The 14,016-nt window shown below is 62.3% G+C and overlaps 1 protein-coding gene across 2 annotated transcripts in view; it reads left to right on the top strand.

The window, feature by feature from the left end:
• UNC5A (unc-5 netrin receptor A) overlaps positions 1–14,016 on the top strand; it is a 57,808-nt gene that overhangs the window by 42,596 nt on the left and 1,196 nt on the right. The window contains exons 2-15 of one of the 2 annotated variants that reach the window (XM_059698204.1): positions 234–455; positions 5,611–5,754; positions 5,964–6,067; positions 6,171–6,351; positions 6,905–7,072; positions 7,563–7,727; positions 8,643–8,831; positions 8,927–9,229; positions 11,732–11,819; positions 12,065–12,233; positions 12,389–12,622; positions 12,720–12,869; positions 12,952–13,116; positions 13,710–13,888. In XM_059698204.1, the coding sequence (XP_059554187.1) occupies positions 234–455; positions 5,611–5,754; positions 5,964–6,067; positions 6,171–6,351; positions 6,905–7,072; positions 7,563–7,727; positions 8,643–8,831; positions 8,927–9,229; positions 11,732–11,819; positions 12,065–12,233; positions 12,389–12,622; positions 12,720–12,869; positions 12,952–13,116; positions 13,710–13,888 (2,461 nt within the window). The remainder of the gene's footprint in view (positions 1–233; positions 456–5,610; positions 5,755–5,963; positions 6,068–6,170; positions 6,352–6,904; positions 7,073–7,562; positions 7,728–8,642; positions 8,832–8,926; positions 9,230–11,731; positions 11,820–12,064; positions 12,234–12,388; positions 12,623–12,719; positions 12,870–12,951; positions 13,117–13,709; positions 13,889–14,016) is intronic. The other variant, XM_059698205.1, reaches the window with a different exon arrangement.

Genomic DNA, 14,016 nt, shown 5'->3' with positions numbered 1-14,016 from the left:
TCATTCGTCTCCACCGTCTTCAGCTGGGGTGGGTAGGCTGCTCCTCCCCCTGTTACAGAGGGGACACTGAGGCGGGCGAGGGGGGGACATTTAGCATCTGGGCTGGTAGTGGCAACCTGCCTTACTCCTCCCTCAGCCCCAGCAGCTGACTTCCCATGGCCTGGCCCTGCCCCCGGAGGACCCCGAAAGCCCAGCAGAGCCCTGGTTCACCTTCCGCCTTTGCCCTGCTGCAGGTGCCCAGCAGAATGCCACGGTGGCCAACCCGGTGCCCGGCGCCAACCCAGACCTGCTTCCCAACTTCCTGGTGGAGCCTGAGGACGTTTACATCGTCAAGAACAAGCCGGTGCTGCTGGTGTGCAAGGCCGTGCCCGCCACGCAGATCTTCTTCAAGTGCAACGGGGAGTGGGTGCGCCAGGTGGACCACGTGATTGAGCGCAGCACGGACGGGAGCAGCGGTGAGGCGGGCTGGGCGGCGGGCGGACTGCGGGAAGGGGAGGCCCCGCTGCAGCCTGCGAGCACGAGGCCAGGATGTAAACGGGCTCCACACCGAGGGCCCGGGCACATACACCAGCGCCCGTCCTGGGAGTGCCCCACCAGACCTCACAGCTTGGAGGGGAGAGTAGCAGGGAAGACCCTGACATGCCCTGGGAGCCATGGAGAAGCAGGTCCCCACCGCTGTGTCAGCCAGGCCCTGCCTGGGTAGCTGCGCCAGCAAAGAAAGGGGGTTTGGAAGGGATGGATCCCAAATTATTGAAGAACTCAGGGACCTAACACTCTGAGTATTTAATGCAGGGGTCCTCAAACTACGGCCCGCGGGCCACATGCAAATACAAATATTGTATTTGTTCCCGTTTTGTTTTTTAACTTCAAAATAAGATATGTGCAGTGTGCATAGGAATTTGTTCATAGTTTTTTTTTTTTAAACTATAGTCCAGTCCTCCAAGGGTCTGAGGGACAGTGAACTGGCCCCCTGTTTAAAAAGTTTGAGGACCCCTGATTTAATGTTTGCATTCGTTCGTTTATCCATCCACTTACACATTCTCTGAGCACTCTCTCTGTGCTGGTGACACGGGCCCCGCATGGAGGTAGGTGGGCAGCATGGTGGCCTTGCAGCAAGGCCTGGGGGCTATGGCAGCCAGCGGAGAGCAGGACGGAGGCTGCCTGGGGAGGTGACATGGAAAAGGAAGGGATAGCAACTGGTCAGGGAGAGGAAAGGGAAGGGTGTCCCAGGCAAGGGACACAGCACAACAAAGGCTTGGAGGCAGATGGGTGCAAGTCGGGGGTCAGCAGGAAAAATGTGGGGCGCGCACAGGGGCAGTGATGTCATCCAGTAGCCTCACCTATTCGGCTCTGGCATGAGGTCACAGTTCCATGGGATTTCCAGCTGCCATTAACATGGACAGAGCTATGGGTGACACTCGGGGGCCAGTGGGGGGAGGGGGGGGCTGGAGGGAGGGGCAGATCCAGAGACGCTGAGGAGAGAGAACCAGTGGGCTTGGCTGAGCCTGGAGAGGGGGGTTCCAGGGCTGGAAGCAGACCGGAGAAGTGCCCTCTGTAGGAGACCTCACGCCCCGCCTCCAGCCTGGCCTGAGGCTGCCGGTGGGCCATGAGCGGCCGGCGGAGCTGACAACAGCCTCTCCTCCTCACTAACTTACCCAGTGAAGCTCCTCGCCTCTCCCTTTGCCCTGGTGCTTTGTGGAGCCCTCAGGTTGAGTCCTGAGACCCTTCCCCAGAGGCCTCAGCCAACCTGAGACAGCACACATTCCCTGTGGGGTATGGCCACCAGTGTGAGGTCAGAATGGCAGTGCAGCCGGAACAGGAGGCTGTGCCCAGGGTAATTCATGCTGATGCCCAGCCAGGCAGGGGACCGCGGGCCCATAGAGGTGGCCCCTGCTCCAGGCAGGAGCCACTGGGTGACCCAGGAAGGATCCCAGAAAAGAGTACCATCCAAGCTCATCTTAGGACCAACCTGAAGCCAGCATTTCCCAGGCCAAGGACCAGAAGTGCTGGTGTAAGAATGGTGGGCCGGCGGTGGGGCCAGATTGGGGCGGGAGAAGTGGGCTGTGGCCAGACTCGCACTGTGGGAAGTTGGTGCCGGGCGGACGTGGCTGGAGGAGGGCAATTCCTGCCCAGAGGACAGGAAGCTCTCACAATACTCTGCCCGGGTTTAGGCTGAGTGTGATCCCGTCCTCAGAACCAGCCTGTCGGATAGAGACGGGATGGAGGCCTTGGCTCTGACTCCTATAGGACCCCAAAAGGCTCTCACCAGGCATCCGGCCCACAGAACTCACACCCCATTCTCCCAGGGTCAGCAGGGGCTGGCCCTCCCTGCAAGCACCAGCACCCCCACCCCCAGCGATTCCTGCCCGGGCCTTTGAGCCGGCATTGCCCTGGCCTGTGGGCGCCTGGTGCTGGCAGCTTTCTTCCTTCGGTCCTCGGGTGTTAACTGAGCGAGCGCCTGCTCTGTGCCGGGCCTGGATTGGTGCAGGAAGTCGGCCTCCATGGGAGGGGATGGAGAAGGTCGGTGATCTCTGTGGCCCAAGAGAGTCCCTGGCACCATCAGCACCTCCCAGAGCCAGAGCCTCTGCTCACATTACCCTCCTGCCCACGTGGCAGCTTTGGGGCTCACATTGTCCCAGTGGGAGAGTCTGCCTCCCCCAGGGCAAGTCCCCTCCCTCCCTGAGCCTCAGTTTCCTCCTCTGTAAATGGGGATGAGGAGGGCCCCTTGCACGTTGGAGGGGGAAGCCATGGGATCGCGTACACCCAGTCAGAGCCCAGCTCCAGGCCTTTCCTCCCCACCCCACGCCCAGGGCCTCTGCAGCTTTTTGCGTGAGTCCTCCCACTGCTGTGGCAGGTCCCCCGGGGAAAGGACAGGTGAGGAGGAGGAAGCCACAGCCAGAGACCTGCCTTTCCTCAGCCTTGAGGGTCTGTCCTAGAACCCCTGGAAGGCCCCAGGCCAGCCCTGCTGCTCCCAGCCTCCCCCTCCTTATCTCCTGCTATCACGAGGTCTGAAATCCATGGCTTAGCTGAGACCCAGGCCCAGCACACATGCTGAGGGCCCCCAGCCCACAGTCCCCAGCAGTCTCTGCTGGCCTTGCCCCCTCCAGCCAGCCAGACCAGCAGAGCTCATGGGGCCATGTCCCCCCCTCAACCCCAGGACCCTCACCTGCCCTGAGCACCTGACCTCAGGTCTTCCATGGCCAGCACATCTGATTTTCATTGATCTTGTTGATTTCTCAACACAGAGCCATTGAGTGCTTTGAAGCTCAGATAGGCTTCCCTTCCTTGCCCACAAACACAGGCCATGGCACCATGCAGGCCCAGAGCAGACCCTGACCCAGAACCTCCTGTGCTCAGGCAGGTGTGGCAGTGATCAGAGGTCAGCCCAGACCTGCAGCCACACCCATTCCTGTGTGGGACAGAGGGTGGCTGGGCGGAAGCCCCGGGAGAGAGCGCCCTGTTCCCCCTCACTTGCCCCCATTCCCAATCAGAAGACCAGGATTGGGGACCAAAGCCTGAAAACCCTCAACCCAAACCTGCTGATGCTGGAACAGCCTGAAATTTTTGAAGCCAAGCGTTGGAGTCCAGTCTGGGGGTGTCATTTATTGTTACATAAACTGATTGGTTATTAGACACAGATTGGTGAGAACCTGAGCTCAAACTTGGCCTCAGAGCCCCCACCCTGTCAATCCTCTCCTTCCCATAAATACTCAGCCCACACTCCCCGGGCCTCCCCACCTGCCCCCTGCTCGCACCCCACTCGCTCCTGGGCCCCGTCCCTCCCCAAGGCCGGCATCTGCTCACATTTACCAGGCAGGTGCAGACAGCCATGCCCAGAAACCGCTCCCAGGATCCAGGCTGCTCCGTGACCTGCAGGGAAACGGGCACAGCCCCTCGCCTCATGGGCTGGTCAGGGCAGAGTCTGATTTCCCCTTGTGCCCACCGCCCTCCTGGAGCTTGTGGGGTTGAAGGGCGCTGCCTGGAAGTGGGACATGGAGGATAAACTTGGCCCTCGTTTACGGCAGCAGGAAGGAGCCGAGGAGGTGGCAGGACAGGAGTGGGAGGAGGCGGGGAGAAAGAAATAGGCACGCTTAAATTTAGTGCTGTTCTCCCAGGCTGATTGCCGGGTGGGGTGTGAGCTCCCCCACCCCATACGGGATGGATGGCCCACCCGTAGACCTGTCTGCCCAGAGAGAAAAACTCCCCAGTTTAGAATGTTCTGGAGGTCTGCGCCCCTGAGTGTGTGCATGGCTTCTACTGAGGTGCTTCAAGACTCAGTGTGCTTAGCAGGCAGCTGGTGCCCAGGGCCCCCTGTACACAGACCCTGTGAGAGCCCCGCTGCTCTCAGCCCTCACCCCCCCCCCCCCAGAGAACCTCAGAGAATGACCTCAGGCAGAGGTGACACCGTCCCTCAATCTCCTGTGAGAACTAGCCAGAGTCAGGGGCGAGTGATAGGGACCAAGGCGGGAGGGGGGCTCGTGAGGAGGGTGTGGGCAGGGGTCAGGAGAGACACAGTTAGAGAAATTAAGAGAGAAAACAGCCTCCCTGCTCAGCTGGACTGCTGCTCCTCCTGCAATGCAGCCCTAATTGAATTTCTCTGTTAACAATGGAAACACATTGCTGCCCGGCCTCTCTCCCTCTTTCTGATAAGCCACTGACCCGAGGGAAATTGGGGTCAGAAGGAGGAGAAATTGGAAACAAACGGTCTTTTCTCACTCCTGGGACATTGGTTCTGGCCCAGGGCCAGGAGGCTGCTGTCCCCTCTTCTGGGTCCTCAGAAGGTCTGGGCCCTCCTCGTACCCCCACTCCCTGGGTCCCAGTGTGGCCGAGGGCAGGGGCCTGCGTCCATTCTTGAGCGAGGTCCTCTAGCTCAGCTGGTGCAGAGCAGGTCCCGACACCCATCCCAGGCAGCCTCCCCGTGTGGGCCACCCCTCACCCTTGCAGACACTTCTCCCTAATGGCCTGGGTCCTCCCAGCCCACCCAGGTGACTACAGGACACCCTCAACATGCTTTGGGTTCAGATCGCCGTGGGAGGAGGACCTACGGCAAGCCCTCGTCCTGTGAGCATGTTCCGTCACCCACAGTGGGAGCAGTGCGGCCCAGGGCTCGGCGGGGTGGAGGGGGTGTGCAGAAGACAACAGCCAGCATGTGGGGATTGCTTGCTAAGCCCAGGGGTCTATTATCACACTAGGCAATGGGTGCAATTATCCTGTTAATAGCTGCTATTATGTTATCACATGTCAGGGTCCACCTGCTAACCCCCAGGGAGCTGAGCCAGATCCTTCCTCACCCTTTTACCCACAAAGCCCTCGGGCTGGCCAGTCTGCCACACCCCTTCTTCCTGGGGTCCTGGGAGGCCAGCCCTTGCTGCCAGAAGCCCCGTTAGGGGCATTTCTGTAAGTGACTCCGGAGACAGGCCCCTGGGTAATGGAGTACAAAGAATGGAAGGACTAAGAACCTACCCCTAGCTTCCAGGGCAGACCCACTGAGCTCCCGTGGGTCCCCCAGAGTGCCCTCCAGGTTGAGAGTTGCCCCGGTGTCTGCTCTGGCCTGGAACAGGGAGGCTCAGTGTGGCCCGGGCCCTAGCAACCCACCCCTCCCGCCCCCAGGCCTGCCTGCCATGGAGGTCCGCATCAATGTCTCGAGGCAGCAGGTGGAGAAGGTGTTTGGGCTGGAGGAGTACTGGTGCCAGTGCGTGGCCTGGAGCTCCTCAGGCACGACCAAGAGCCAGAAGGCCTACATCCGAATAGCCTGTGAGTCCGGGCCTGCCCTCAGGTTGTGGGGGCGGGGAGGGTCCTGTCAGAAAGCCTGGGTCCTGCCTTGATGGGAGGAAGAGCCACCCATAGCGGCTGGGCACTTGGCACCTCCTTCTGCCATGTGCCCTGGCTCCTGTGGGACCAGGGAAGCGGGCCAGGCTGACGGGCACGAGGCGCCCAGCTGGAGGACGCTCTTGTTCTTCCAGATTTGCGCAAGAACTTCGAGCAGGAGCCGCTGGCCAAGGAGGTGTCCCTGGAGCAGGGTATCGTGTTGCCCTGCCGCCCGCCGGAGGGCATCCCCCCGGCAGAGGTGAGGGGACTCCCAAACTCAGGTCCTGCCTGCCCAGCCCCCAGGCTGACCCCCGGGGACTGCTCTCACCCGGGGCTGTGCAGAGGTGTGGCTCCTTCCCCAGGTGGAGTGGCTCCGGAATGAGGACCTGGTAGACCCGTCCCTGGACCCCAACGTGTACATCACCCGGGAGCACAGCCTGGTGGTGCGACAGGCGCGCCTGGCCGACACGGCCAACTACACCTGCGTGGCCAAGAACATCGTCGCCCGACGCCGCAGCGCCTCCGCCGCCGTCATCGTCTACGGTGGGCCCCGGCACTGGCGGGGGAGGGAGAGCTCGGAAGTCCTCGGGGTGGCACTGTGACTGGCTCCCCAGGAAGGCAGGGCCAGGCGGGCCAGGCTGTGGGCTGACTGGGAAGGGCAGGGCCTGTCTGGGCCTATCAGGGAGCCGAAGGGTGTGTCGGCGAAGGTGCGGGGTGGCTGGTCATCTGTAGCCACACCATCCCCTGGCGGACTGGTGGGCAGGGAGCATTGTGCAGGAGATGAGGGTTCAGAGGGAGACTAGGAAGTGACCTTGGGCGGGAAGCAGTGTTCTGGGCACCCCCAGGAGCAGGCAGAGGGAGGGGGTGCAGAAGTTGCCCCTCTGAAGGCTGGAGTCTGAGCTGGAGGGGCCTGGGAGCTACAAGTTCGGGCTGGCTGCCCTAGTGCCCACAGCACCTGCTGGTGGAAGGAAGGGGCAGTTGGCACAGTGTGGCCTGCCCTCCAGGGCTTCCCCTCCAGCCCCCTGCCCTGGTCCCTGGGCCAGCATGTCTGAGGAAGCCCCCGCTCCCTGACCCCAGTCCTTCTCTGTCCGGCCAGTGAACGGTGGGTGGTCGACGTGGACCGAGTGGTCCGTCTGCAGCGCCAGCTGTGGGCGCGGCTGGCAGAAACGGAGCCGGAGCTGCACCAACCCGGCGCCTCTCAACGGGGGCGCCTTCTGTGAGGGGCAGAATGTCCAGAAAACAGCCTGCGCCACCCTGTGCCCAGGTACCAGCGGCTGCCGCCTCCTGCATCGCTCCTCACCTCGCCATCTCCGTGCCCTGGCTCCATCACACCCGCCAGCCTGCCCCCCATGGCTCCATCCCACCCGCCCGCACGTAGGGCCAGGCTCAGTCCAAGGCCAGGATGGGGTTCAGTGTGATGGAGGCAGGGCTCGGTCCATGTCCGGCTCCGTCTCGGCAGAGGGTCTGAGCCCCAGAGTTTCAGGTACAGTCAGGACAGGGGCAGTCAGTGGGGCAAGGGCAGGGCTTAGCCTGGGTGCCCACACGGCCCAGGGCCGCGGCAGCCCCCTGGTGTGGGTAGAGCCAAACAGGCAGGTGTCATTGCGCCTCCCATCATTAGCATGTGTCATCCAGGCCAGCTGGACACCAGAGGGTGTGCAGGGTGGGCCTCCCTGGCCCTGGCCTTGCACCCAGAGCCTGAGCTGGCTCCCCAGGCTGACGGCGTCATCTCCTCTCTCTGTGTCTGTCTCCCCTAGTGGACGGCAGCTGGAGCCCGTGGAGCAAGTGGTCGGCCTGTGGGCTTGACTGCACCCACTGGCGGAGCCGCGAGTGCTCTGACCCAGCACCCCGCAACGGAGGCGAGGAGTGCCAGGGTGCCGACCTGGACTCCCGAAACTGCACCAGCGACCTCTGTGTGCACAGTGAGTCCTCTGCCCTGGGAGTCCTCTTGAGTTTGCCAGGACTGGCCCTGCCCAGCTCCAGGGAGGTGGTGGCTCAGGGATTTAGTCCCCTGCCACAGGCTGCACCCCCTCTCCAAAGCTCAGGACCCTCGGGGATCCCCATCATAAACACCCACATGCGGGCCCCTGCACACCCCAATACACCCCTCGTCTCCCCCAAAACATGCATACTTTTGAGCTTTTACTGTGCACGTGCCCCCCTCCCCCTCTCCTGAAACGTCACCTCCTCCCTGTCCCCCAAGTGCACAGGCAAGTCCTGTGGGGACACCAGGCCTGTGAGGCCTGTTAATTATAAGGCCATAACTAACAATTAAAGATCTCTGTTGGATTTTTTCTCTAGAACACACCCTCCCCCATTCTTTCAATTAAAAACCTAATTATCTGTGTCAATTCCTTTCTGATGGACATTTCTTCCATTATGCAAAGCCCTTCTAAAATCAATACGGCTTCCTCTGGGCAGTCAATCACCCTCCCCAGCCGCACCCCCGGCCTGGAGAGGCAGGCGAGGAGAAGAGCCCTGGCAGGGACCAGGTGGGCAGACCCCCCAGGAAGCGGATCCCATGCTCTGGGGGGTCTCAGGAGCTCCCCGCGGCTTCAGCTGCCTGGGCCCCAGAAGCGGGGGTTCAGTCTAGCAGCCCCATCCAAGGCCTCCTGGGGAAGTGTCTCTTCCCCGCCCGCCTGGGGATCAGCAGCCTCCGCCTGAATCGAGCCTGTGAGGGATGTGATTGGCTCTGTGACACAGGAGGTGGTGGCAGATGCAGGGCGGGGATGCACGCATGCTGACTCCCTGCTCACGTGCGCCAGCGTCCGCTGCCCAATAGTGCTGATGCCCAAGGAGTGGGAACCGCTGACCTCTCCCCCTCCCCCCCCACACAGCTGCTTCTGGGCCAGAGGACGTGGCGCTCTACGTGGGCCTCGTTGCCGTGGCCGTGTGTCTCCTCCTGCTGCTGCTCGTCCTCATCCTCGTTTATTGCCGTAAGAAGGAGGGGCTGGACTCAGATGTGGCCGACTCCTCCATCCTCACCTCCGGCTTTCAGCCCGTCAGCATCAAGCCCAGCAAAGCAGGTGTGGTGCCTCTGCCCCCAGCTCCCACCCTGGCCCCCATGCCAGGGGCCCCCCCGGCCTCAGTGCCACTCCCTGAGTCTGCCTTTATCCTGCAGACAATCCCCATCTGCTCACCATCCAGCCAGACCTCAGCACCACCACCACCACCTACCAGGGCAGCCTGTGTCCCCGGCAGGACGGGCCCAGCCCCAAGTTCCAGCTAACCAATGGGCACCTGCTCAGCCCGCTGAGTGGCGGCCGCCACACGCTGCACCACAGCTCGCCCACCTCTGAGGCCGAGGACTTTGTCTCCCGCCTGTCCACCCAGACCTACTTCCGCTCCCTGCCGCGAGGCATCAGCAACATGGCCTACGGGACTTTCAACTTCCTCGGGGGCCGGCTGATGATTCCTCATACAGGTGGGAAGGGCCCCGAAGTGCTCGGGGAGCTCTCAGAGCCAAGACTAGCATCCGTGTCCCTCCTGTGCCACTCAGCCTCACCCCAAACGCGGAGCTAGGCCAGCAAGGAAAGGAGGTCGAGTCTGGGAGACGACCCAGTTGTGGCTGACAGTGGGGCTGGCACTGAGGCCGCGGCCAGAGCTGTCTCCCTTCTGTGGCCTGGGGCACAGGACTTCTGTCCATTCGTGTACATGTGCCGGCTCCAGGAGGGCCCTGGGCTCCCAGGTGGGACAGGTGAAGAAACAGCAAAAGACAAGCACCTAGACAGGGGGCTCTTCCACCCACCAGCTCACACAACCCCTCTGCCGGGGTCTCAGACACCTCGATAAAAAATCCACAGACCTCCATGGGCATCTTTCAAAGAAGCTGCGTACCTCTGGTGTGGCTGGCCACTCCCACCTGAAATTCTCTCTTCCCTCGGCTTAGATGACCTCACATAGCCCTGGGTTTCTCGTCCCCTTTCAGCTGCTCCGGGTGCCTGTTCCCAAATGTAGGTGTTCATCAGAGCTCCCTCCTGGCTCCGTCTCCCACTCCATGGCTCTAATCGCCATGTCTGTGCAGATCACTCCCACTCCTAATCCCCAGCCACAGTTCTCCTGGGCGACAGAATCCTACACCCAGCTGCCTCCTGGGCAGCTCCATCTGGAAGTCTCACATTCCTTGTGCCCAAAACGGCACCGTCTCCCACCCTCCCCCACAACCTCCTGCTTCCCGGCTTTCCCCACCTCAGGGACAGCACAGTCGAGTCAGAAACTGGAGGTCACCTTGACCTCCTGCTCTTCGTCACTTGCCCCTCACCTCTACGTCAGTCACACACCCATCCCATCATTCCTCCTCCTCAGATGTTCCTGCACCCCACTGCTCCTCGTCTTCCCGCGGCCTCTCCCAGCCCTGACCACCACGCCTACCTGTCATCGGTCACAGCGCCAGGCATTCGCCGGTGCAGCCACACTTCGTCATGTCCCTCTCCTTTCCGGGACTTCCCAATGCCCCCTGCAAAGCCCCACGTGACAAGGCCACAGTGGCCCCTCCCCTGCTGGCCATCTGTGGTGGCCTCTTTCCTCCTGAGGAAGCTTCTGCACGTGGCAGCCACGGTGGGCTCCCAGCACCCCATGCACACACGACCCCCCTCCCCTCCCACCAGGTCTTGGCCTGGCAGCTCTCCCTCTCTGTGCTTCATGCCTCTGCCCTAGGGATGAGGTGAGATGGTCCATGCCTGAGGAAGGGGCAGGCACACACGGGTGGTCAGTGACCATTGTGGGGTGTCTGCCCCTGCGCCCAGGACTCTTTACTGCCATCCATCTCGTTCTCCCCACTGGGCTGGGTGCTTCTTGAGAGCAGGGCCCGTGGTTTTGCCTCACCTTCCTGAGTGCCTGTCCTCGGCGTGAGCGTTCATTGACTGGGAAGGCAGGTGTGTTCACACCCAGTCTCTGGGACTGTCACCAGCCCCGGCAGCCGGTGCCAGGAGGCAGCGCGGGTTGGTGAAGGGAGCAGTGGCTGTAAGCGCTCCATCACTGGCTCCCTCTCCTGGGCTTCAGTCCCTGGGAAGTGGTGACCGTCCAGCCGGCCCAGCCAGTCGCCCATTCTGGAGAGCATGCCTGTGCCTTCAGACTTGGTGGGACGGAGTCATAAAATTGTTCTCCCTCTTCTAATGTAGAGGCTCCCTGTCCTAAAAGGGCAGGAAGGTGGGGCACGACCACCCCTCGCCATCCCCAGAGCAACTTCCCAGCCCCTACTGCCTCCCCTGGGACCTCTCCTCCCTCAGCAGGCACTTTCTGATGCTGCCCCTGCGAGACGCTGGGGCAGGGGTGACTCAGCCAGACAGCAGGACACATGCGCAGTGGCTCCCAGACCCAGGAGGGCTATCAAAGCGGCGAGGTTGTTCAAGGCCCCGGCCCCACCTATAGTGGGCCACTGCCCAAGTCATGCATGGTGGCAGAGAGCTGCCATTCCCAGAGGCGGCCAGGGCCCGTGGAGGTGGCAGGGTCGTGAGCAGGGGAGGAGGGCAGGGCACCCAGACAGAGGCAGCTCTGGGCGGTGGTTCCAGAACAGCGAGTAGGCAGCTCAGGCTGGGCTGGAGATGCTGCTGGGAAGGCAGTTGGGGCCAGAGGCAAAAGACCTTAAATTCCAGGCCAGGGAGCTAGACTTCATCTAGTAGGAGTAAGGGAAGGCTTTAAGCAGGGCAAGGGGAGGTGGGTCCAGCATCCCTGGCACCTTTTGTCTCGGTGTTTTCTGTGCCCAGGCTCACTGGGCATGCTTTGCCCACCCAAGTGTCTTTGCGCTCTCTTGGGGTCGCTGTGATTCGCTTCCTGCCGTGTGGATAGTTGGGCAGTCCCTGTGGCACCTCTGTCCCCAGGCCAGGCTAGCACCGATCTGTCCTCAAAGGGAGACTCACAGAGGGGCTGGCAGTGTTTGGTGTCTTTGCAGCCTGGTAAGCCCGGCCCCCCTCCCGCTCTATCACAGGGGTCAGCCTCCTCATCCCCCCAGATGCCATACCTCGCGGGAAGATCTACGAGATCTACCTCACGCTGCACAAGCCGGAGGACGTGAGGTGTGGGCTTGGGCCCTGCAGCTGAGGCTGGGTGGGCCCCCCTGCCTGCAGTCACCAGGAAGCCACCCGCCCAACCACTGCTGGGCCTTGTCTGGTCTGGCCTGAGGGGGATCCGGGGAAGAGCTGCCCCTAAGCTCAACCCAGCTCTGCTCCTGACCCCAGGGGCCGCTGCCCTGCCCCGTCCTACCCAGTCCAGGGTGGTCCATTGATGCCTTTCCCTCCCCACCTGTACTTCCCCACTTGAGGTTGCCCCTAGCCGGCTGTCAGACCCTGCTGAGTCCCATCGTTAGCTGCGGGCCCCCCGGAGTGCTGCTCACCCGGCCTGTCATCCTGGCTATGGACCATTGCGGGGAGCCTAGCCCTGAGAGCTGGAGCCTGCGCCTCAAGAAGCAGTCCTGCGAGGGCAGCTGGGAGGTGAGCCCCACTGCCCACCCTAGGGAGCCAACACAGGCCTCCGAGTGGAGCCCGGCTTCCCACCTGGCCCTTGAGCCAGGTCCCTGTCCCCAATCTCTGGCCACCCCTCAGAGCTGCACTTGGCCATGAGTTGACCCATCGGGCCCTACCCGCAGGACGTGCTGCACCTGGGTGAGGAGGCGCCTTCCCACCTCTACTACTGCCAGCTGGAGGCCGGCACCTGCTACATCTTCACCGAGCAGCTGGGCCGCTTTGCCCTCGTGGGAGAGGCCCTCAGTGTGGCCGCTGCCAAGCGCCTCAAGCTGCTTCTGTTTGCCCCCGTGGCCTGCACCTCCCTAGAGTACAACATCCGAGTCTACTGCCTACAGGACACCCGAGATGCACTCAAGGTACTGCCCAGCCCCACCCTCTGTGTGCCTGGCCCTGAAGGCTGAGGTGCAGGCTCTCCCAGCCCCCGGGCTCAGCTGACCACCTGTGGCCCTGCAGGAGGTGGTGCAGCTGGAGAAGCAGCTGGGAGGACAGCTGATCCAGGAACCTCGTGTCCTGCACTTGAAGGACAGTTACCACAACCTGCGCCTGTCTATCCACGACGTGCCCAGCTCCCTGTGGAAGAGCAAGCTCCTCGTCAGCTACCAGGTGAGGGCGCTCACGGTGCCTGGAGCCGGGCCCACCAGCCACGGGCACCCCTGACGCTGCCCTTCTGCCCCCCCCCCCCCAGGAGATCCCCTTTTATCACATCTGGAATGGCACACAGCAGTATCTGCACTGCACCTTCACCTTGGAGCGTGTCAGCCCCAGCACCAGTGACCTGGCCTGCAAGGTGTGGGTGTGGCAGGTGGAGGGTGACGGGCAGAGCTTCAACATCAACTTCAACATCACCAAGGTGGGCAGGAAGGGCATCGGCACTGCCATAATGTGCGCCACACCCCAGGCCCGCCCTGACACCTCCTCCTCGAAACCAGAAGCCGCTTGGCCTCTTCCTCCGAGCCTCCAGGGAGAGGTGCAGGTGCAAGTGGACAGATGCAGACAGATGCAGTGGGACTGACTTGGGACTAAAGAGGATGTGGGAGCAGCAGGAAGGAGAGGTGGAGCGGCCTGGGCTTCCCTGAGGAGGACTCTGTCCTGGGCCTCAGAGGATCAGTAAGAGTGAGACAGGCAGCAGCGAGGGAAGGGCAGTGTCTGAGTTCAAGGACACAGGCGGTGAGAGGAACACTGAATCCCGAGTGTTCAGCAGAGGCTGAGCGGGGCGGGTAGGGTCAGGGCTGGTGGGGGAGGAGGGGAGGCGGCCAGATAGCTCCAGTGCTCACTGGCTGGGTGACTTTGGCAGGTCATTACCCCTGAGCCCCAGTGCGGGTGTCAGGTGGTGCTTTGCTCTACGGTGGTTTGGGCGCTCCCCCAGGAGGTGGCCATGGGCTTGGGCCAGGGCAAGTTCTAACAGTCATCTTCACCCCTTTGCTGTCCCCCCTCCCCCCCCAGGACACAAGATTCACGGAGCTGCTGGCTCTGGAGAGCGAAGGGGGGGTCCCAGCCCTAGTGGGCCCCAGTGCCTTCAAGATCCCCTTCCTCATTCGGCAGAAGATCATTACCAGCCTGGACCCACCCTGTAGCCGAGGTGCCGACTGGCGGACTCTGGCCCAGAAACTCCACCTGGACAGGTGCCTGGGAGATGGGCAGGGGGGATTGCAAAGGCCACCTGCAGTCCAGCCTGGCGGGATAGGATGGGTGGGGTGGACAGGACACTCTGTGGGGCCTGTGGCCCATCCATCAGCAGCCAGGGCATCCA

This window comes from Myotis daubentonii, chromosome 5, assembly GCF_963259705.1.
Source record: "Myotis daubentonii chromosome 5, mMyoDau2.1, whole genome shotgun sequence".
NCBI classification, from domain to species: domain Eukaryota; kingdom Metazoa; phylum Chordata; class Mammalia; order Chiroptera; family Vespertilionidae; genus Myotis; species Myotis daubentonii.
Note: the sequence above shows the minus strand (reverse complement) of the source record. Positions and strands in the feature narration are given on the sequence as shown.